The 24,421-nt window shown below is 49.9% G+C and overlaps 1 protein-coding gene across 1 annotated transcript; it reads right to left on the bottom strand.

Moving 5' to 3' along the window:
• Nucleotides 1-1,230: 1,230 nt before the first annotated feature.
• Nucleotides 1,231-6,120, bottom strand: AQP2 (aquaporin 2). Its single transcript, XM_005896407.3, has 4 exons — nucleotides 5,761-6,120; nucleotides 2,549-2,713; nucleotides 2,080-2,160; nucleotides 1,231-1,440 (listed from the first exon to the last, which is right to left on the bottom strand). The coding sequence occupies exons 1-4, from the start codon at nucleotides 6,118-6,120 to the stop codon at nucleotides 1,231-1,233; spliced, it is 816 nt and encodes a 271-aa protein (XP_005896469.1).
• Nucleotides 6,121-24,421: the final 18,301 nt, after the last annotated feature.

The following is a 24,421-nucleotide window of genomic DNA, read 5'->3' as shown; positions in this document are numbered from 1 at the left end:
GCTCTCTCCACAATAAGGTCCTTTGGGGGGAGCCAGAAGGAAGGGAGCAGTAGGGCTGGGGAGGTGGAAGGGAGAGAGGGGAAGAAGAGCTGCTTCCTGGGAAGGGACCGGAAGTGGGATAGGTGATGGGGGCATGTTGCCTGGTGCCTGTGGTTACGTGCCTGAGTGCCTTGCCCAGCCAGCCATAGGTGTGTGCTGGGTGAGAGGGCTCACTTGCGAAACTGAGTGTCTCCTTTCAAGAAGTGTCTAGTTGCAAATCTTCCCCCTCCCAAGACAAAGGCCAGGGGCCCCGCTAAGGCCTTTTGTTTTCTCTGCCACAGTGGGAGGCTAATCTCTCAGTCTGGAGCCCACCGCCCCCCCCCCGCCGCCGCCGAGATGGGGTCTCAGGTACACCTGCTGGATATGCACATACACACATATGCATGCTTCTTCTTCCTGGGGCGAGGTCCTCTCTTAGGGCAGGAGGGAGGTCCTTGGCCCTCAACTTCCCTCTCCCTGCTCCCATCCCAGGCCAATTCTGGGGGAGCTGTCTTCTGGTTGAAACCTCGCTACCTTTAGTAGCGGTTCCTGGCAAATCTTAGGACCCAGTGCTGCAGCTTGGGAAAACTTGCCTGAAGGGGCAGAGTCGGGAGTGGAAATCAGTGCCTCCCTCCAGCCCTCTCAGAGTGGCCTCCACACCTCCCTCTTCCCTTCTCCTGGGGAGCGCGCTTAGCGCTCCTGGGGACAGGACACCCCCACTGCAGAGGACTCGGATTTATTGCAGGTGGGGCGGGAGGGGTCAAGAAGGGAGTGAGAGGTGATCAGCCAGGGCACACTTGCGCCAGCGCAGGCACACCTGCTTACACTCAGGAATGTGCACGGCCCTGCACTTGGGGACAGAGAGGCACAGGGGGACGAACAAGCAAAAAATCATGGGGCACCTTTTCCAGCTCCCGTCCCCCAGTGCACTTGCGCAGGCTCTCGGAGGAGGCTTCTAGCTCCGCCCTCCCACCCCAGCTGGGCGCCGTTGTCCCCAACTCCCTGCCAGGCGCCTCAGGGTCCCCTACTTGCTGCCCCACGCAGCCTCAGGCCAGGGGAATCTGCCAGGCTCACCGCGGTGCCCGGGGCCCTGGCCACTCGGCGCGTCTTGGAAGCAGCTACTGTGCCCTGGGGGCCGGCTTCGAGCCTGGGGAGAGGGGCTCCGGCGGGGTGGCGGGCGGGCGGGCGAGCTCCCCCAGCCCGTCCCGGCGCTCAGGCCTTGCTGCCGCGCGGGAGGCTCTGCGGGGAGTGCAGCTCCACCGACTGCCGCCGCCGCACTTCGCGCTCCTCCCAGTCGGTGTCGGGCTCCAGCCCCTTCAGCACCGCCAGGCGCTCCGACAGGCTCTTGGCGGGCGGGAACAGCACGTAGTTGTAGAGGAGCGAGGCCACGATGGCGCCCACCAAGGGTCCGATCCAGAAGACCTGGGGGGCGAGCGAGAGGGCGGCTCGAGAGATGCTCCTCTCCCGTTGGCGTTGAAAGGGGGCCTCGCGTGGTGAAGGGTATCAAACGCTCTTCCGTGTGAATAGGGAGGAGAAGCGAGCAGCGGGAAGACTTGTTAGTTGTGGGGTAATGGGGAGAATTCAGTGCGGACTCCCTGGTCACCTTGGACAAGTTACTTGGCCTCTCTGTGCCTTTCCTCACTCTAATACCTAACGCCTAGGGTTGTTGTGAAAACTCTGAGTCAATATTTGCAAAGCACTTAGAATAAGTCCTGGCACATACTAAGGAAGTACTAGATAAGTGCTAAATGATAGAAATATGTAGCCTAGTATAAATAATTACCATTTATCAAATTCTAAGGCACTGCATCATCTCTTTTAAACCAGTAACCTCACTTAATCTTTCCCCAAAGCCAAAGGAACAAAGGATACATTCTTATCCTCATTTATAGATGTAGAAATGGAGTCTCTGGGGGGTCAGACCTGAAAGGTGGACCCAAGACTCCCCGTAGCCCCAGGAGGAGGATTGGGGGTGGGGTGAATTTGCTGATCCCACTGCTCTCCCTTCTAGTGGAGATGGGTTTCTGCGGGAGGGGAAGACAGGGAGGTCTCAGCCATTACCCAGTGGTCGTCAAACTTGCCGGTGACGATAGCTGGAGCCAGGGAGCGGGCGGGATTCATGGAGCAGCCAGTGTAGTGGATCTGCAATGGAGGCAGGAGGCAGGGAGGGGAGTGGGGTGAGGATGGGGCCAGAGTCTTCGTGCCCCTCTCCAGTGCTTGACCTCAACCTACAGGGCATTCATGGATGGATGATGAAGTTTGTGCTATATTTACAGGCCTTGCTATTCGTTTGAAGCTGGAGTGCTATCTGTCCCTTTGTGGTGCCTGGGGGTCAAATCCTCTGGAGTATGTCCATGTGTCTGTCCCTCTTGGGAGGTCTGTGTATCTGTCTCTCTCGGGGTGTCTCTGTGGCTGTCACTTTCGAGGGTTCTGTGTATCTATCTCTAGAGCAGTCTGTGTATCTGTTTCTTTGGGGAAAGTCTGTGTGTCTGTCCCTCCAGGGAGGCTGGAATCAGTGGCCACGACCTACCCCAAGGAGGTGGCCCAGGGCCACAGAGAACCCGATGGAGAGGGCAGGGGTGCCCACGTTGTCTCCACGGCGCTCGTCAGTGGAGGCGAAGATACAGAGCACGAGCTGCAGTGTCAGGAAAAGCTCCACAGTAACGGCCTGGCCGGCTGTCGAGTTGTTGTTGAGCTGGGGACAGAGGAGGGGGACACACTGAGCCTGCTCCCCACACTGGTGTCATCTTCCTGCCCACCTGCAGCCAGGGACCCAGATAGGTCTCCAGGCACAATCCGCCAGGGCGCACGAGCCACCTTAGTCCACACTACTGGTGGGTTCTAACTGGGCCATGGCACACAGGCAGAGGGATGGACCCTATGACTGACTACCTGTGGTTCCCAGGCTAGAGGTAGGGAAACTAACTCCATAGCCCATTAGGTTTGGTAATTGGGATTGTGTGCCTGCAGTGTGAGAGGAAAAGGGTACTGAGATGTGGAATTTCTGTTTCCTGAAGAACAAGGAGGGAAGAGGTTTTGATTGCAGCAGGAAGTTTTAGGCCTGGTTATAGGAAGACCTTCCTCGCTATTTAAGCCATAGGATACTGGTGTAATGAGAGGCCGGTGGTCTTTCCTCCTATGGTCAAAGGGCTCCCAGGAACAGGATCAAGGGACTGGCTCAGGGGCTGGCACTAGTGTGCTCCCTTCCCCCAGGAGTCCAGTGTACAATATGCTTGTTCCCCTTGACCTTGCCTATTCCTACTGCATTTCAGGCGTCAGTTTTGCCCTGTGGATTTGCTCTCTGCACTTCCTGCGGAGGTTGAGGTGGGGGTCCCTGTACTGTGATGCCTCCACCCCCATGTGGGGTGCCCATGGTCCCAGCAGACCTTACCTTGTAACGAGAGAACCTGGGGCTGAGTGAAGAGGTGATTTCATAACTCAGCCACACCCAGTACTGGATTTCTCTCTGGGTTTTGTTATCTTGAACCCTACACCCTGCCCTCTGGGTCTGGGCACTGCGCTGGGTGAAGCTGGGATAGCCCTGAGCTCCCACACTCCTTCTCCAGGCTCTGAACCCCCACCTCAGGTCCTAACCATCAAGATGGCACCCTTGGGCCTCTATGGAGTCTAACCTCAACTCCCTCTCAGTTTCCAATACCAGAGCCTATAGTGGGGGCAGTGAAGAGCTTTGGAGACAGACACTGTGGAGCCTCTGACTTGCTGTGGGGCTCTATTTATTTCAGCTTCAGTTTGTCTTTCTGTAAAATGGGGATAGCAGAATGGATCCTGGAGGACTGTGAGTCTGGAAATGACAAAGGCAGAGCCCCAGCTCCATTCCCTGGTAAAGAGTGGTCTAAAGGAGAGAGTATGGATGTGGGTTCGGTGTCATACAGCTCTGGGTCCATTTCCAGGTGCTGACACGGCTCTGTGATTTGAATCAATTGAATGCTGAACCTCAATTTTACCACTCAGAGTGGAGGATCGCAGAATTCTCCTTATAGTGTTGTACCAAGAATGAGATGAAGTCTGGCCTGCCACAAAGCAGATGCACATCAGTGGTAAATTCTTGGTGGGCAGACTGGCTTTTCCAATGACTCCAGAGGACACCTGGGACAGCCATGGGGGTCATCTGGCTCTTCCTAGCCTCAGGACAAGTCAGTCTCATTGCTGCCTCGTTCCAGCCAGGAAAGTTCTCCCCAGGTCATCAAGATGGTAAATGCTGAGCAGAAATTCGGAGGAGCCTCCCAGACCCTTCCCTCCCGAGGGCCCCAGTCAACTGTGAGATGATGGAAGAGCAGGAGGTTGTGTCCTCACGGCCCCTTAGCACTCACGTTGCCCTGCTATTAGAGGGGATTTCCTAGTCACACATTCTGAGGCTTTCTTGACCATGCTTTCAAGAAGTTCCTCTTTTAGTCTAACTAGACCTCATCTTGCTGCAAACTGAACTAATTTCATTCTCAATGGAAATGGTCAGATTTCTCAGTCTATCCATCACAGTGGTCACTCTTGCCTTCTCTCAAACTTGAGCCCCCAGACTCATCATATTTTCCATTTTGAAGAGAGAAGTTCCCTAGTGGGGACACCCTTGCTCCTTGCATGAGGAAGGCCACCTGTACGGGGGAGGGAATGGCCACAGAGACCACGCAGGGCTGTTCAGAGACATCAGAGCTTACATCCAGTGGCCTGAGGGTAGGGAAGGCCAAGAAATGCTGGAGATTGAGGCATGAAAGAAGCACTCGCCTTCCTGGCTTGGAAGAGGAGCAAGAGTTAGCGCTGTGTTGAGGGACACAGGCTGTCTCTTCCCACCCATGCCCTCAGATGTCCAGGCCTTGCCCAGACCCAGGAGAGGGAGAGGGCAGGGTTGTGGAGGGGGAGGGGCCACAGCGTCACCCTCAGCTCCCAAAGCCACTGGTCATGTCAATCACCTCATGGGCTCTGGGGACATTTTCCAAGGTCTGGAGAGACTTTGACCCTTCAGTTTTGCCCTGGGTTCACTATTTTCCTTGATGTCAACAAACTCTTGAGCTTTTAGCCTGTCACTTCCCTTCTCTGAGCCTCTGTTTCCTCGTTTGCAAAACAAGGCTTAGATGGTGGCTCAAAGAGGGAATATTGGTAGGGTAGAGAGATCACAGGTTTGACAGTCAAGCCTGGGTTTAAAGACTAGCTTTGGTACTTCCTCCTTCTGAGTCTCAGCTTCCATGTCCTTAAGAAATGGATCTTCTCATCCCTCCCTTATAGGTTGTCGTAAGTTATCCACGTGTGGCTAGCATGGAGTCCCTGCTGTGAGCCCTGTACACAGTGGATGCTGAAGGAATGTTGGGTCCTTCTTCCCTCAGGAAGATGCTGGGGACTAGCTCTCTGAAGTTCCTTCTTCATAGTCTTCATAGCAGACTATGTCTGCTTGGGGACTCCGTCCTCCGTGAGTTCTAGCACAGCCCTCACTGCAACGCCAGCATCGGTCAACAGAGTCCTTGATGTGGCTCTCCCTCTAAGAGGCTCAGGGCAGAAGGTACCAGCAGACCCGTGGGTACCCAGCCGCTGTCTGACATTACTGCTCCTTCCACCCTGACTCTCCTGTGGCAGCTATGTTCCTGGCTCCAGCATTTCTGCCCCTTCCCCATCCCACCTCTCTCTGTCTCCCCACCTAGACCCTCACCCAGATGTGGTCGTTCCCATCTCATCCTTCACAAGGGACTCCCCAGGATCTTCCCTTCTGGAAAGGACACAGTTCCGGTTACTCACGGCATTGACAGCCAGGTCCCCTCGGATAGCTGGTGGTGTGATCTCATGGAGCAGGGCAGCCCCGGCCACAGCCCCCAGCAGCTGGGCGGCCACATAGAAGACAGCACGGAGAAAGGAGACGTGGCAGCCCACCAGGCAGGCCACAGTCACGGCGGGGTTGATATGGGCCCCACTGACATGGCCCAGAGCCTGCACCAGGGTGCCGATAGCCAGACCGAAGGCCATGGCGATCTGCAGCACAGAGGGCAAGGCCTGTGGCCAGTTGAGGGCTGAGCCGAGGCCAAAGAAGACAAAGAGGAGTGTGGCCAGGAACTCTGCGAGCACTGCCCTGGAGAAGGCTATGGACCGGAGTTCCCACATGCTGCGGAGCCTTCCGTGGGCTGGCCCAGGGGTCTCGGGGCGGGGAGCTTGCAGCTCTTGCTCTCCCTCTGTCTGTCTGTCTCTCTCTCAGGGTCTCCGGGGAGGCTGGCCCTGGGCATTTATAGGGCCCCTCCATCCTGAATTTGGACACGTGAGATGTAGGTGGAGTCTGGCCAATACCTTTTCTCCCCTATGGCCGCCTCCTGCCCCCACCCCCTACCCCTGGGCGCAGCATGCCTATCACCCCATCTAGGACTTCACAGCTGAATGGAGTTCCCCATTAATGAGCTCCAGATAGGGATTGACGTCCCCTGGTTTTCCGTGTTTGTTCCCTAGGTTATCCTAGGGCAGCTGCCCCAGGGCCTCCCCTGTCCCCACCGGTCCTATGGGGATTCTGTACGGCTTATGCTGCCAAACCCCTCTCTCTGATTCAAACTGTTTGCCAAGTCAGGGGCAACACCTTACAGAACTGACCATGAAACAGGGTGTCAGTGCTACCCCTTCTGGAGATCGGGACATCCTTCCTGCTGACTGAGCTCCATCTCGCAGGGGATGGAAAACAACCGGTTGGTGTGACACGAACCTTCCAAGGCATAGAGGTTTCGTGTCTCTCCTGTGTTTGCTTTCTTGCACTCAGTCATCCATAAATCATTAAGCTTCACTTGCTCCCTGGAACCCCTGCCAAATAGCAGCTTTCATAGCCTAGAAGCAGGGGGCGATTTAAGAGGCGCTGGGATCCTGGCCTTGGGTGATGGAGTCAAGCTCAGGTCGACTGAGGAAGCCATGGTTTTCCATTCCATAGTGCATCTCTGTGATTTCAAAAGGGGATAATAAACCTCTGTGGGCTTGGGGTTTAGAGTATATGAACTAATGTCTGGAAAGTGCTCAGAGCTGCTCCTGGCCCACAGCAAGCTGTCAGTTGATATCATCTGTTATTAATAGCATTATTTGTACCATCAGGAGAGACCATGACTCCCCAAACTCACATGTTAGGGTCCCGGAAGCTGTGACAGGCTCTAGGCATCCCTAGAGCTCGGAGCCACCCAAGCCACAGGGGGAGGACGTTTCTGTGGGGCAGTGAGCTGTGCAGGCTCGGGGCGACTGCAGTAAGTGACTCCCTGGTCTGAGTGCCCACTCAGTCCAGCCTCTGGGCAGTGCCACTTCCTGCCATCAATGCTGCCCTGACCTGGGGTCCAGGAGACATTAGGTCCCATTACATCACATTTCTTTGATCTCTCCAGCCCTGCTCCCTGTCCTGGGGACCCAGAGGCAGGTCAGGGCCTATGTGAGACTAAGAGAATCAGCTTCTTGACTCTGCTCTACCTCCTGTCCCCGGGGCAAGTCACAGTCCCAGGAACAGAAATCTGAGAGTGACTGGAAACCGCAGAGTGGAGCCCCCCATGATGCCGCATGCCCTCGGATAGTCCACACACACTTTCTTGTCTCTCCTCTTTGATCAAAATGTTCATGACCTTGAGAGAGAGAAAAAGTGGCTGACCCATTATTCTGAGCAGGATCTCCCCTTACCTAGTCAAATGAAAAGTCTCTTACCTCCCAATAAAACCCCCAAGAGGTGTCATGACTTCTCTCTGTAGCCCTTAATCCACATCCCAAACTGTGTATGTGTATGTTGGCCTTCAGTCACACGGCCATAAATTTAGAACCCAGTGGTAAGATACCACTCTAAGACAGAGGTCGTCTAGCCTATGAATCTATTTTACAGACTACAGCATGAAGTACATAGAGACTGAGACTCACTCACGTTCTGGTCTGGACACAAGTCTGAAAGCAGGGGAGGACGCCAGCCATGACCGGGCCCCTGGTCGGGTTGTTCCTTCCTTTTGAGCCGGAGTGGAAGGTGTTCCTGAGAAGCTGGAGGGTTCCAGCCGTGGTCCCTGTTTGGTGAGAAGCCCCAACCCGGGGAGGGTTGTATTTTGTTTACAGTGATTACAACACTGTGTAATTTTAAAAACATAATTTTGCTTAATTATGTTTAATGAACAGAGGAAACATTGTTTCAGCTGTGTATTTTTTGGTTAATATGCATGCTGTATGCTGTGTGTGTGTTCAGCTGTGTCCGATTCTTTGAGACCCCATTGATTGTAGCCCACCAGGCTCCTCCATCCATGGAATTTTCCAGCAAGAATACTGGAGCAGGCTGCTATTTCCTACTCCAGGGGATCTTCCCAACCTAGGGACTGAAGACACCATGTCTTATGAGGAACAAGGTGCCATCAGTTGTGTGATGCACTGCTAACTAGAGTGTGACAAAAACGCTTGGAGACAGATGGTGAGATGGTCACACAACACTGTGAATTCACCTGATACCACTGAATCGTTCATATACAGACGGTTAGGGTGGTAGGTTTTATGTTATCTTAGAAATAATTTTTAAACATAAGTGAAGGAAAACAACCCCCAAAATGCTTTATTCCTAATTTTTGTTTTGTACTTATTGAAAAAAGTCTTTCAGATTTACGTAGATATCAAAAGAAAAGCTATGACAATTCTAGACAGCATTTTAAAAAGCAGAGACATTACTTTGCTGACCACGGTCTGTCTAGTCAAAGCTATGGTTTTCCAGTAGTCATGTATGGATGTGAGAGCTGGACAATAAAAAATGCTGAGCACCATGAATTGTTGCCTTCAAACTGTGGTGCTGGAGAAGATTCTTGAGAGTCCCTTGGACAGCACAGAGCTCAAACTAGTCAATCCTAAAGGGTATCAACCCTGAATATTTATTGGAAAGTCTGATGCTGAAGCTGAAGCTCCTGTACTTTGGCCACCTGATGTGAAGAGCTGACTCACTGGAAAAGACTTGGATGCTGGGAAAGATTGAAGGCATGAGAAGAAGGGGATGACGGAGGATGAGATGGTTGGATGGCATCACCGACTCAATGGACATGAGTTTGAGCAAACTCCGGGAGATAATGAAAGACAGGGAAGCCTGGCGTGCTGCAGTCCATGGGGTTACAAAGAGTCGGACATGACAGACCAACTGAACACAATAGCATTTAGTCAAAAGTCACTCTTTTGAACACATGAAAAAAGGATATTATAAGCAAAACAAATGGCTAAAAGAGTTCTAAAATTTCTTCACATTCAGTTTGGCTTTCCTAAAATCCTTTTTCGATTCCAAGTTGAGTCCCGGATATTTCTTTGCACAGTTTCACCCTCAGTGCCATCTGAAGTGTAGCAATCCATCATTTCTTATAAGATTGTCTGCCGTGTTTCTGTAAGTGTACCTCGGGTGTTTTCTTGCTTCATGTGTGACTGCCAATCATTTTGCCCTTTGCTCAGTAGTAAAACAACAATTTCATCTGCTTGTGGGACTCTTCCTTTCTTGGGTCCCATAAAACCCTTGGCAGTTGTTTTACAAGAAAAATACAGCCTTGTGGTCATTCTTCAATAACAACTATTTGCTTCACTAATGTCATATTCTTGGCAGGCAGCTCTGTTTCTGTGTCCTTCTGTACACAAAATAACTTTGTTTAACTGCTAAACCATAGGGTAACTTTTTGAAGACATTTTCAATAGCAATTAAACTGAACAGATGTAGGAATGAGAAGGCGTGAAACTCAAAGGACCGAATTTAAATATGCACAGGTAATGACAACCATTCCCAGCTGTTGTAAGATACCACGATCATTAAGACATTAGAATGAGAGGAAAAAGTACACCTTAGGACTGATGAAATACAGCAGTTATAAGACTAAACTTGCATTAAGTGCTCACTGTTTCATGAACTCCTTTAGACATTCCTACATGCATTAACACTGTTAATCTTCACAGCAATCCTATGAGCTAAAATTATCATCTCATTTTTTATGAGATGAGGAAAATGAGAGAGGTTAAGTAACTTTTCTGAGATCACACAAGAAGTGGGGAGGCAGAATTAGAATCCCAGGTGTTTGATGTTTTGGTTTATTTTTTTGGCTGTGCCACGTGGCTTGCAGGAATCTTAGTTCCCCAACCAGGGGTTGAACTGGGTCCCCTGCAGAAGCGTGGAGTCCTAACCACTGCACCACCAGGGAAGTCTCAGGAAGTCTGACTTAGAGAGGATATTTTTAATTGTGGGAGTGAATTTCTGCCTCATACCCACCCTGTGAAATAATCAAGATAGGGAAGAAGTGAGAAAGAAAGTTAAAGGATGCTGAAGACTAAAGAAGCAGGGATTTATATGTGGTTTGCTGGAGGCTTGAAGGAGGTGGCTGAGAGTCTGGAAAAACAGAAGTAGGAGGAGGGTATCTGTGGGGAGCTGGGCCAGTAAGGGTGCCCCACGTAGGAGCACAGTGACAGAATTCAGAACTGCTGCTATCTGACAGATAACAGGTGTGTTTCCTGCTCTGAGCGGAGCTGCAAGTGCCCTCCATCCTCCCATCAAGGTCAGTAAAAGCAGGTCACATACCACAGCCTGCGCGGCTGGAACTCTGGGGAAGGAGAGACAAAGAACAGGGCAGATCCACAGTGGCTGAAGTGGGACAGAATAAAAAGAGAGCCTCAGCAGCAGCAGGTGGAAAGGGTGGGAGCCTGGGGCTCCGGTCCCCTCTGGAAGCCCCAGAAACCTTGCAGGGGATTGGGTCCATGGAGTTCTGGGATGGAATGTGAGCGTTTCTATGGAGGGTTGCCAGATAAAACACTGGATACCCAGGTACATGTGAATTTCAGAGAAATAACAAATTGTTTAGCATAAGTAGATTCAACGCAATATTTGGGACATACTTACATTGAAAATTTACTCATTATATGAAATTTAAATTGAACTGGGGTATCCTGTATTTTTCTTTGCTAAATCTGACAACCCTACTCTATGCAGAAGTGAAGAGAGGACCTAGAGGACCAAAAGCCTGAAGGCATCTGGATTTCAAACTAAATTCTCACATGGACTTTTAGGACTGAGTCTTAATGGCCACATTTAATCCAGGAGGAAACTGAGGCACAGAGAGGTTTTTAAAGTTGCCTGTGGACTTCCCTGGTGGCCCAGTGGTTAAGAATCTGCCTGCCAATGCAAGGGACAAGGGTTCGATCCCTGATCCAGGAAGATCTCACATGCCTTGGAGCAACTAAGTCTGTGAGCCACAACTACCGAGCCTGAGCTCTAGAGCCTATGCTCTGCAGCAAGAGAAGCCACTGCAATAAGAAGCCCACTCACTGCAATGAAGAGTAGCCCCTGTTCTCAGCAAGGGTGAAAGCCCATACACTGTAACCAAGACCCAGAGCAGCCAAAAAAGGAGAAAGTTGCCTAGGATCAAAGGTAAGTAGCCGAGATAAATTATAATTACAGGTGTGTCTGATTTAGAAATTCAGACTTTTGCCCCCCGGGTTGGCTGACTTTGTTCCCAAAGGCCAGGCAGTCCTGAAAGCTGAGGCCCAGGTAGAGACAGGCTCACGCTCCTGGGGAGACAAAGATAGCTTCCGGCTATCTCCCTCCTGCCCATGCAGTAGAGCACAGGGACGAAGAAGACCTCACCTATAACCTCCTATAGCTCCCACCGCCCAGAGGACAAGGCCAGACCAACCCCTCCGCTTTGGGGCCCTGATCCATGTTGTTCCCTCTGCCTGGACGTGTGTCCCCACCATTTTCTCACAGCTGACTTTTCCTCAAACTCCAGACCAGTGACTTTCAAACCCTTTTAATTGAGACTTGCAGGAAGAAATGCATTTAATATCTTAACCCATTAACATTATCTCAATAAAAATAGATATAACTATAACATTACACAAAGCAATATTTCCTAAATGTGATGTTTTAAATTCCTCTACTCTGTTTCACTCAAAAACTCATTAAGGTCACAGCTACTAAATAGACTTCATGACCCACCAACAGGTTGCCACTCAGTTTGAAAAACGCTGTTTTTGATTCTGGCTTAAAATCCCTTTCTCAGTGGGGAAGAGAGTGTTGGTGGGTTTAAGAGGGGGTGGGAACAAGCTTGTTCTCTTTGAAGAGAATTAGGTGTGAGTAAGAGATTCCCTGGTGGCTCAGATGGTAAAGAATCTGCCTGTAGTGCAGGAGACCTGGCTTTGTTTCCTGGGTCAGGAAGATCTCCTGGAGAAGGGATGGCTACCCATTCCAGTACTCTTGCCTGGAGAATTCCATGGACAGAAAAGCCTGGTGGGCTACAGTTCACAGAGTCGCTAACAGTCGGACACAACTAAAGCAACTTAGCATGCAAGCATGTTAATCATAAACTCAGCACCTATCACTGGGCCTGGCACATTACAGGTGCTCAGTCAATGTTTGTCAAGTGGATAGTGAGCGAATCCACCAGTTCTTGTTCCGTCACCCTCACCCCAGCCCACTTACACCCTGCCCAGCACCCTCTGTGTTTCATCCACATGACCATCTTCAGGGACCCGATCAGAAGAGAAGCTGATTCTCAGAGCTTGGGCAGAGAGAGGGAGGCATGCATTTGTGCACTCATGCGTGGAATAGGAGTTGGAAGCAAGCTTGTGCTCATTTGAAAAGGATCAGGCATGAGTAAGGAACTTGGGGCAGGGAGACCTTTCTAATAACAACTCTGCCTTGTGAAGTAGTGAGTTCCCGGACTCTTGGAGGAGCCAACGAAGGCTGAGCAAACACTGGGGAAGCTATGGGAAGAGTTTGTGCACCAGGATGAGGGCCAGACGAGTGGACAAATGGGGCCACTGCAGCTCTGCAGCGTGAAGAAGCCGGCATGCAGCTTAATAACGCTTCTGCACAGGTGGGCAATTGGGAACCACTGGGTGCTAGCAGAAGGGGAGACTGGCCAGCAGGAGGACGTACTGCTCCCCTCGTGACTGAACTCCTTCCAGTCCCTGGCTTCCTGTCCCATCACATCTGGGGAAGGCTAGCCAGTGTGGAAGCCCCAAAGGGAGCCCCAAAGGTGCTGCCGTGGCAGCACCCTCCCTGGGGGAGGGGGAGTCCTCCCTGCAGGGCAGGAAGGCAGAGGGGGAAGTATGTGCCAGCTGACCTGGGAAAGCTGGTGTCTCTGCCCTACAGGGAGAGACAGGAGCTGTGAGTGCCAGGGTCAGACTATGCAGGGGTCATTACCAGATCAGGGAGTGGTAATGAGTTGAAAGGGCTGTGGGCAGTGCCCCATGACCTTGCTTGCAAAGGTCACCCAAACCTGTTTGACTCCCCACTCAGAACAGCCGCAGCTGAGCCAGCCTGGCTGCACAGTGCCTGCCTCCAGGATCTATGGCTCCAGCAATTGGTTGACCAGTAGGACCCTGATCAGGCTCTGGGCAGGGCCCCTCTCCACTCCCCCCCAACATACCATCATGCCTGGCTTCCTCCTACCCTGGAGCTACACCCCCTCATGCCCCTCCCAAGCCTCTGTCAGCCTCATGTTGATGTGTGAGGCACCAAGCTAGGCTCACATGGCTTCTCCCGACCAGTCATCTTGGCCATGTGGGCAAGTGGGCACCAACCCCATGTATGGAGGAGGCTAAGGGAAGCTCAAGGACCTTAAACTGACTGCCACTTCCACTGCCCCCCTCCCCAGAGTACTGCCTCACCTTGGTGACATCACGGATCATGCCATCCTGGCTAAAACTCTGAGGACAGGAACTGTATCCAATTTATCCTTGTAGTCCTAATGCTTAATACGTGACTGGCATGGTGTAGACACTCTTAAAAATGTTTGGGGAATGAATTGTTTGCTCAAGGTCAAACAGCTAGGAAGTAGCTAAGCGATAATTCAAACTCAAATCTTCCTCCATCCCAACCCAGTCTCCCACACCCTTTATCCTCCTCCAGGAAGCCTTCCCAGACTTACTCAGTTATGGCAGCTTTCCACCCCACTCCCCAGAATCTTGGGTGTTTGCCTCATCTTCTTTCTCTCTGTTCTCCCTGAAGGCAGGGTCCTGGGATAGCTTCTCAGCCTGGTTCTGATCCCCTAGCTATGCCCCCAGAACTCAAGAAGAGCTCTGTGAATACAGGATGTCCAGCCTGAGGATAGGGAGGGCTCAGGAGAGGAAGACATCTTCAAGCCTATGGGCCCAGCCACCTGCCTCATGACCCCTGCTCATCCAGCCACAATTCCTCCTGGTACTGGGCCTGCCGACTCCTCGTGAGAGTTGACCCAGGCCTTGGTATTCGCCCAGGGTGGGTCCAGGTGGGGCAGGTAATCCTCTGCTCATTTTGCTGCAATTCAATATCAGCCTCCAATTTGCACGCTCTGCTGCTGTCCTTCCCTCCTCCCTCTGGCCTCAGCTGGGGGAAGGGAGAACTCAGGGCTCTCTAGGGTGCTTCTGAGGGACCCTTGGGAGTCCTTCCAGCTGACCACAGCCCCGAGCTTACTCTGGTCTGAGCGTCAGTCTTGGGATGGAGACCACAGTCCCCACCAAGGGAGACACCTGATGTCCAGCAGCCCAGAGTAGATTCCGGGTCTACCTAGTAGGAATCCAAAGCCACTCAGGCTCTCCAAGCTTCCGGGTGAACAGTTGTATAAAAGTCCCTGCACATAGTGAGTGTTCAAAAATACTAGCCAAGGTCTCCCTAGGGGCTGAGGGTTGGTGGCTTTGGAGAGTCCTGTTCTCATCCAACCACCCATCTTGGGCGGCAACATGGGCCTGTCCTCCCTGGTTCTAGCTGACGAATATCTGTTTTCTTGGGATTTTAGAGCCCTTGAAGGAGTTCATTGTATTTATTTATTCATGCAACAAATAGTTATTGAGCACCAGTCATGTGCCAAGCACTGTTTTAGGCTTTGAGGTACGTCAGGGAAAAAAACAGATGGAGATCCTTGACCTGGCAGGACTGCCCAGGTAGGCAGTTAGTGAGACAGTGCCTCTCTGCCTATTCACCTCCACTTCAAACAACCTGAAAAGAGATGAAAAGAAGTTGTCAGAATTGGAAAATAACAGTGTTTACTCTCCCATATCACTACCACCCCTGTCTTACCACCATGGCTTGAATTTAAGTCATGTCAGATGAATGTAATAAAAAGTGTGTGTTGTTCCTTAAAAAGTTAAACACAGATTTACCATATGACCCAAAGTTCCACTCTCGGTTATGGACCCAAAGGAGCTGAAGTCAGATGTTCAAACACAAACTTGTACACACATGTTCATAGCAATATGATCCACAATAGCCAAAAGGTGGGACCAACCCAAATGGTCATCAAGAAATGAATGGATAGACAAAATGCAGTATATCCATACAATAGAATATGATTCAGCCATAGCAAGGAGTGAAGTGCTCACACATGCTGCAACATGGATGAACCCCGTACATTGTACACTGAATGAAGGAAGACAGGCCCAAAAGGCCACAGATTACATCAGTCCATCTGTAAGAAATGTCGAGAGTAGGCAAATCCAGAGAGACAGAAAGTAGATGAGTGGTCCCAGGTTGTAGGGTTGGGGGAAAGAAGAATGGGGAGTGGCTGCTTAATGGGTGCAGGGTTTCCTTTTGGGGTGATGAAATGTTCTGGAACAAGAGTGGTGGTGGTTACACAACATCGTGAATTTACTAAACGCTGTTCAGTTGTACATTTGAGACAGTCGAATGGTGCATTTTGTGTTACGTTGTTTTGTGATTAAACAAACCGAAATGTATTCTGTGCAGGGCTTCCTATCCCATGCATTGCCTCTGCATTCCCCCAGGGCCTTTGCACATGCTGGTCCTTCTACCTGGGCTGCTCCCTTTCCTCTTCTTCTAGTTAACACAGCTGTATCCTTCAGATCTCAGCTTCACCATCACCTCCTTAGAGAGGACCAAACCCTGCTATTACATACTTGAGAGCTGTGTGCCACCCTGATGAAGCACTTGTCTTGGTCATAATCGTGCCATTTATCTGATGAATGTCTCCCTCACTAAACTGCTAGCTCCTGGAGAGAGGGGAGAACCTGTGTGTTTTGGGGCCTGGCTGTATCCCTAGGGCCTAGTTCAGTGCCTGGTACACTGTAGATGCTCAATAAATATTGACTGAGTGCACAAATGAATAAATATCCCTAAGTGAATTCTAATAGAGTCACTATCCCCACCAACCCCATCTCAGATGGTTTCCCCAACACTGCCGCTGCCGAGCCTTCATAGCCACCATGACACCTCATCCTAATTGCCACTTGACAGGGTGGCAGGATGAGAAGGAGGAGTCGAACTCCCAGGCAGCCCAGGAGCTGAGACAGAGTCGGTCCACAAGGGTGAAGTTCAGATCAATTACCAGCATTGGGATGAGAGAGGTCGGGCGCCAAGTGGGACAAATGCCTGAGTTGGAAGCGTAAATGTGAGTCAAGTCAACACTGCACAGGATGGGCTTTCCAAAAAATGCATATTGAACAAATTCCTGAATGAATAATGTGCCAAACCCTTGCAAGGTAGGAGCCTGGCACATCATCACAGAATGATGAATTCTGGAGTATTAAAAAGAAGCCCCAAGGGGACTTGGTGGGTGCTGGAATGATGGCGTGCGGGAGGGAGGTATGCAGAGTGACTTGGGGTGTGTACTTGCGCCCTGCTGCCCTTTCCCAAGATGGGGAGAACCAATGAGAAGCAGGTGGGGAGAAATGAGATGGGATGTGATGTTTTGATGTTGAGGTGCTTCTGGGATGGTTAAGGGAAGGTTCTGGAAGGACAGAGGCAGAGGCAGTAGGAGGACTGAAGGGGAGGTGAGGCAGGAGGGGAGGACAAAGGGGGTCTCCATGATTATGGGAAAAGTTGGGGGAAGATGCACAACTGGAGAGGGGGACAAGGAAGGGGATGACAGGGACCTCCACGCCCAAAGAGGAGGGAAGAGCTGGGCCCGGAACCCCAGGCTGGTCCGAGTCAGGAGAGGGGAGTAAGGGGCAGTCTGTGTGATGTTGCTGCGTGAAGCTGGGATGGCAAGAAATCAAGGGGACTCCCATCTCGGGGCCTTTGCTTTCTTTGTGAAAGAGGGGGAAGGTCTGAATCAGGAGCCTGGGGGAGGTGGAGCAGGTGTGAAAGAGCTGCAGTGGAAAGAAGACAGAGGGCTGCTGGGGGCAGTGGACAGGGCCTCTCTGAGGCAAGAGGCCCTGGTCTCCATGGCGGCCCACTGTTTCCAGTAGGTGTGGCAGCCCAGGGTGGCAGCCAGCTCCACCAGCCCAGCGGGTGCCCAGTGGGTGCAACGGGCAGCTAGGGTGAGGCCCTGGGCCAGGCAGTCAAGAAGGAGCCATCAGAAGCACAGAGGGCCATAGGCAGCGAGTGGTCCATTCACTTCAAGCTTTGAGAAGTGCGAGTGTTTTAGGAAAGACAGGCTCCAGGGTGTGGCTGTGGTAGGGACTAATGGAAATGGGGAAGGCCTTTGGAACTGAACAGCTTCACGACCAGAACAGATATGGATGTCCTCACAGGAGAGAGAAGCTGGGCTTCCAGAGGTGGAAGGGTTAATGACAACGCTGAGAAAATAAGAAGGCTTGTCAGAGGATTCTGGGAAGGCTGGAGACCACATGGACCCATAGCTTGAATGGCAAGGCTGGACACAAGGTTTCCAGAACAATGCCCTCTAAGCCCCGTGCTGCACAGGGGGCAGGGGCGGGGCAACACAGGCCTCTCAGTAGGGGTCAGCTGCTTGGGGTGGGGGGGCAGCATTTCTGTGGACTCTAGCCCCTCATCTCTGGCCCCATAGACACTCTTCACTCAGGCCTTCAGCGTCTCTTGCGGAAATGCCCAGAGCAGATAAGAGATCTCCCCTCTGCCCCAGGGTGCTCTCTCTCTCCAGACCCATCAATTCCCCAGGAGAACTGCAGGATCAACCCCAAGCCCCTGGTGGCTCTGGCCTGCTCTCTCACGCCACAGCCACACTTGGGAGCACTTGCACTTCCTTGAACACCTCTTGCCTCTAGGCTGTGCGCAGGTGGCTTCTTCCTCCTGGGAGACCTTCTCCACCCTCCTGGCTGGCTTCTGGCCCCGGCCTACTCTTCCTCCAAGATGCCTTTCCCGATGACCCAAGACTGCCCCTCCTGGGCGTTCCTAGAGTACTCCAGACTTTCCTTATCACAGAGCTGTCACAACATGGTGTTGTCTCTGCTCTGGCCTGCCTTGCTTACCGTGGATGGTACAAGAGCTGGGTCTTGGGTCCCCAACACCTGGCCCAGCGCCTGGCCCAGTATGGAAGCTCACTAAACACATGTGGAATGAATAGGCTAGTTGGTTCCTTTCTTTTTTCTTTTATATTGGGGTATAGTTGATTCACAATGTCATCTTAGTTTCAGGTCTACAGCAAAATGGTTCAGTTATACATTTACTTGTATATATCCTTTTTCAGATTCTTTTCCCATTTAAATTGTATCATAATATTGGGTAGAGTTCCTTGTGCTATACAGTAGGTCCTTTTTGGTTATCCATTTTAAATATAGTAACATGTACATAGTATAAGTCACTCAGTCATGTCCAACTCTGCGATCCCATGGATTGTGTCTGGTCATAGCAAACACTCTCTTCCAGAAACACAAGAGAAGACCCTATACATGGAAAATCACTAGATATCAGTACCGAAATCAAATTGATTACATTCTTTGCAGCCAAAGATGAAGAAGCTCTATACAGTCAGCAAAAACAAGACCAGGAGCTGACTGTGGATCAGATCATGAACTCCTTATTGCCAAATTCAGACTTAAATTGAAGGAAGTGGGGAAAACCACTAGACCATTCAGATATGACCTAAATCAAATCCCTTACAATTACACAGTGGAAGTGACAAATAGATTCAAAGGATTAGATCTGAGTGCCTAAAGAACTATGGACAGAGGTTCGTGACATTGTACAGGAGGCAGTGATCAAGACCATCCCCAAGAAAAAGAAATGCAAAAAAGCAAAATGGTTGTCTGAGGAGGCCATGCAAATATCTGAGAAAAGAAGAGAAGCAAAAGGCAAAGGAGAAAAGGAAAGATATACCCATCTAAATGCAGAGTTCCAAAGAATAGCAAGAAGAGATAAGAAAGCCTTCCTCAGTGATCACTGCAAAGAAATAGAGGAAAACAATAGAATGGGAAAGACTAGAGACCTCTTCAAGAAAATTAGAAATACCAAGGGAACATGTCATCCAAAGATGGGCTCAATAAAGGACAGAAATGGTATGGACCTAACAGAAGCAAAAGATATTAAGAAGAGGTGGTAAGAATACACAGAAGAACTGTACAAAAAAGATCTTCATGACCCAGATAATCATGATGGTGTGATCACTGACCTAGAGCCAGACATCCTGGAATGTGAAGTCAAGTGGGCCTTAGAAAGCATCACCACGAACAAAGCCAGTAGAGGTGATGGAATTCCAGTCGAGCTATTTCAAATCCTGAAAGATGATGCTGTGAAAGTGCTGCACTCAATATGCCAGCACATTTGGAAAACTCAGCAGTGGCCACAGGACTGGAAAAGGTCAGTTTTCATTCCAATCCAAAAGAAAGGCAATGCCAAAAAATGCTCAAACTACAGCACAATTGCACTCATCTCACAGGCTAGCAAAGTAATGCTCAAAATTCTAGAGGCCAGGCTTCAACAGTATGTGAACCATGAACTTCCAGATGTTCAAGCTGGATTTAGAAAAGGCAGAGGAACCAGTGATCAAATTGCCAACATTCGCTGGATCATCGAAAAAGCAAGAGAGTTCCAGAAAAACATCTATTTCTGCTTTATTGACTATGCCAAAGCCTTTGACTGTGTGGATCACAACAAACTATGGAAAATTCTGAAAGAGATGGGAATACCAGACCACCTGATCTGCCTTCTGAGAAATCTGTATGCAGGTCAAGAAGCAACAGTTAGAACTGGACATGGAACAACAGACTGGTTCCAAATCGGGAAAGGAGTGCGTCAAGGCTGTATATTGTCACCCTGGTTATTTAACTTATATGCAGAGTATATCATGAGAAATGCTGGGCTGGATGAAGCACAAGCTGGAATCAAGATTGCCAGGAGAAATATCAATAACCTCGGATATACAAATGACACCACCCTTATGGCAGAAAGTGAAGAAGAACTAAAGAGTCTCTTGATGAAAGTGAAAGAGAGAGTGAAAAAAGTTGGCTTATCATGGCATCTGGTCCCATCCCTTCATGGCAAATAGATGGGGAAACAGTGGAAACAGTGTCAGACTTTATTTTTGGGAGTTCCAAAATCACTGCAGATGGTGACTGCAGCCATGAAATTAAAAGATACTTGCTCCTTGGAAGAAAAGCTATGACCAACCTAGAGAATATATTAAAAAGCAGAGACATCTCTTTATCAACAAAGGTCCATCTAGTCAAGGCTATGGTTTTTCCAGTGGTCATGTATGGATGTGAGAGTTGGACTATAAAGAAAGCTGAGCGCCAAAGAATTGATGCTTTTGAATTGTGGTGTTGGAGAAGACTCTTGAGAGTCCCTTGGACTGCAAGGAGATCCAACCAATCCATCCTAAAGGAAATCAGTCCTGAATATACATTGGAAGGACTGATGCTGAAGCTGAAACTCCAATACTTTGGCCACCTGATGCAAAGAACTGACTCACTGGAAAAGACCCTGATGCTGGGAAAGATTGAAGGCAGGAGGAGAAAGGGACAACAGAGGATGAGATGGTTGGATGGCATCACCAACTCAATGGACATGAGTTTGAGTAAACTCCGGGAGTTGATTATGGGCAGAGAGGCCTGGCGTGCTGCGGTCCCTGGGGTCGCAAAGAGTCAGACACGACTGAGCAACTGAAGTGAACTAAACGAACTGGACTGTGTGTGCCAGGCTCCTCTGTCCATGGGGTTCTCTAGGCAAGAACACTGGAGTGGGTAGCCATTCTCTTCTCCAGGGGAGCTTCCCGACCCAGGGATCAAACCAGGGTCTCTTGTGTTGCAGGCAGATTCTTTACCATCTGAGCCACCAAGTGAGCCCAGCATGTATATGTCAATCCCCAAATCCTTCCTACCTCTTCCCACCTCTGGTATTTGTAAGTTTGTTTTCTGTGAGTCAGTTTCTGTTTTATAAATAGGTTCATTTGCATCTTTTTTTTTTAATTCCAGGTAAGCGATATTGGGCTTCCCAGGTGGCACTAGTGATAAAGAATCTGCCTGACAATGCAGGAGATAAAAGAGTCATGTGTTAGCCAGGACATGGAAGCAACCTAGATGTCCATCAGCAGATGAATGGATAAGAAAGTTGTGGTACATATACACAATGGAGTATTACTCAGCCATTAAAAAGAATACATTTGAATCAGTTCTAATGAGGTGGATGAAACTGGAGCCTATTATACAGAGTGAAGTAAGCCAGAAAGAAAAACACCAATACAGTATACTAACGCATATATATGGAATTTAGAAAGATGGTAACAATAACCCTGTATATGAGACAGCAAAAGAGACACTGATGTATAGAACATTTTGGACTCTGTGGGAGAGGGAGAGGGTGGGATGATTTGGGAGAATGGCACTGAAACATGTATAATATCATATATGAAATGAGTCGCCAGTCCAGGTTTGATGCACGATACTGGATGCTTGGGGCTGGTGCACTGGGACGACCCAGAGGAATGGTACAGGGAGGGAGGAGGGAGGAGGGTTCAGGATGCGGAAGACGTGTATACCTGTGGCGGATTCATGTTGATATATAGCAAAACCAATACAAAATTGTAAAGTTAAAAAAAAAAGTCCTAATTCTTAAAATACTTGTACGGTTTAAAAGACAATAAATAACTAATAAGAAAATTAAAAAAAAAAAAGAGTCATGTGTTCGATCCATGTGTTGGGAATATCCCCTGGAGGAGGGCATGGAAATACACTCTAGTACTCTTGCCTGGAGAATCCCCATGGACAGACGAGCCTGGTGGGCTACAGTCCATGGGGTCGCACAGAGTCAGACATGACTGAAGCGACTTAGCACACATGCGTGCATAAACTTTATCACATATTTGTCTTTGACTTACTTCACTCAGTATGACAATCTCTAGGTCCATCCATGTTGCTGCAAATGGCATTATTTCATTCTTTTCAACGGCTGAGTAATATTCCATTGTGCGTATGCACCACACCTTCTTTATCTGTTTGTCTGTTGATGGACATTTAGATTGTTTCCTTGTTTTGCCTATTGTAAATAGTGCTGCTATGAACACAGGAGTGTATGTATCTTTTTGAATTAGGTTTTCCTCCAGGTAAATTCCCAGGAGTGGAATTTCTGGATCGTTTGGTAGTACTCCGAAAAAACTTTTTAAAAAATGAGGGAAAAAAAAGTGTGGAAGCTCAATAAACTCGTGTTGAATGAATGGGCTATCGGTTGGATTGAGCTGGGCTAGAATGCTGCTAGTCTTATCATTCCAGAGGAACAGTGTGTCATGTTATTTTTTTCAGTGACCTTTCTGGGTAGTTTTTCTGGAGGAGAAGGACAAATTCAGGAATGGATCAGAATGATCTGAAAACCTTTTCACAATACCATTGCCAACCTTCCTGGAAGTCATATTGTCCGGATTATGTAGGGGTGAGAATAGGGAGAGGGCAGCACATTCACTCTGAGAAAGCTCCCGGGTGTTGTTGACCTGCCACATCTCCCAGCCCCGCAGAGACCACTGTTGAAGGCTGAGTTCCAGGCCATATTTTGGGTGGTAACCATCCATGGGATTCAAACCAAGGTGCACTAGACTCTAAAACCACTGCCCTTGATCTCCACACCATGCTGTGCTAACCATGACCCCACCTTCACAATCTGAGACACCACCAACCACCCTCTCAGGCGTTCAGCGCCATCACCCTCCCCCACAATCCCTCACCCCACAGCCATACCTCGGCCAGACCCTCCGCACGGCTTGTTCCCAAGGAACCAACTCCTGCTAAAGCCCAGCCCCCTCTCTCAGCAGCCGTCTGGCTGTGCTACCAGGACCATACCTTTTCATCCGCTACCCTAGGGCAGGCTGTGCCTGGGGTGCATCTTCTTGGGATTCATCTTTGCCCTAGAGATTAGTGTCCTTGATCATTTTGATCATAGCCACACTCTGGCTGGCCTCAGGGCCTTTTCTGGGGATTCCCAACTCCAAGATCCATGGAGCATGTATGTAAGTTTCTGACAGAAGGTCCATTACTTTCATCAGATTCTCATGGGATGTTTCCAGTTTTTGAGTATGTGCCTGCTCACCCCTTGGGGAACTGTTCGTCTGTCAAAATGCAATTCAGATATAACTGACTCTGGATACTCTCCCACTCCCATCAGAGCATTTCCCAAGCTCCGTATCTTTCCTGGGCTGAGTTTTCCATCGTCTGCCTTCTCCACAACAGTGTCAGCTCCCTGATGGCCAGGGTCACAATTGTTCACCCTTATTTCCCAGAGCTGCACCAGTCCAAAGCACATGCTCAAATGGTTTCCTGTGATCAGATGATCTATCAGGCTGTTTCAGAAATTACTCCTCTTTCAAGAAGCCTACCCAGATGGACTGGCAGACGAGCACTTCTTTATCCCAGGGTGACATCTTAGGCCTTACTACTCAATTCCCTCTATACTTCAAGGTACAAAGGCTTAGCACCTTGTCTTAAAGACAGTAAAATGGGACATATGATGAATTAAAGGATTGTTCTACATAGGCCATCTAGTTATCCGCCCCAGGCATGTCCAAATATCCAACCAAGGCTTCTGAATGTCTTCATATCAGGTTCCAAGCTCTCAGCACATCACCTCCACCCCCTACCTAGTTGCCTTCCTCTCCTTTCCCCAACTCATCACTCTGGAGAATTTCTAGTTCCTTCATCCCTCTAGAGATGACCCCTTGGGGACTCCGCACACTCTCATATTACCCAGAATACAAGATGGTGTGGAGACCATCTGTGCATGGAGACTGTCCAATCTGCCATGCAACGCCCCTCCCCAGCATACCTCATTCCATGTTACTCTGCCCTTTCCTCCATCACATCCGTGCATGAGTCCCCTTCGCCAAGGATCTCTCTGACCAAATTCTTTCCTCGCCCCTCTGCTCACAGCTGTAGATTGATTCTTATTTGTTCCAGGTGTGGTTCTGCCCCCCAACCACAAGCACAATTCCTTTCCTCCAGTGGACTTCATCCCATCCTTGGTCACGGACAGAAATGGGGAGAGAGCTGGAAAATAGAGAGCTCTTGGGGATGCATTGAGGGTAGGGAAGCCCCAGAGCCTGAGCTCTGAGTGGCCAGGTCTGGAGGAGGTGGCTGACACTGAAGGAGGCCACAATTCATGTTCCTAAGACAACACTGGGGTTCTCTCCCCCCGGGTCAGGGGCTGCCAGGAGTTGCAGAGGGCAGTTTTAGTTTTCACAGTACTCCAGGAATACAAGTTCCATCAACAGTTTCCAAATAGATGCCCTCTCCCAGAGCAACATGAGATAGCCGTGGGCCTGGGAGGACTTGTCCAGCACAGGGCTGAGCAGGGGTCTGCTGG

Source organism: Bos mutus, chromosome 5 (genome assembly GCF_027580195.1).
Source record: "Bos mutus isolate GX-2022 chromosome 5, NWIPB_WYAK_1.1, whole genome shotgun sequence".
NCBI classification, from domain to species: Eukaryota; Metazoa; Chordata; class Mammalia; order Artiodactyla; family Bovidae; genus Bos; species Bos mutus.
This window is presented reverse-complemented; position numbering and strand designations above follow the sequence as displayed.

What these genes read in the sequence shown, in the direction of transcription:
- AQP2 (XM_005896407.3), bottom strand. Translation starts at nt 6,120, where the DNA reads ATGTGGGAACTCCGGTCCATAGCCTTCTCCAGGGCAGTGCTCGCAGAG. An exon ending in GGGACCTGGCTGTCAATGCC is followed by an intron (nt 2,714 to 5,760) that starts GTGAGTAACCGG and finishes CTCTGTCCCCAG; the next exon opens with CTCAACAACAACTCGACAGC. An exon ending in CCCTGGGCCACCTCCTTGGG is followed by an intron (nt 2,161 to 2,548) that starts GTAGGTCGTGGC and finishes CCTCCATTGCAG; the next exon opens with ATCCACTACACTGGCTGCTC.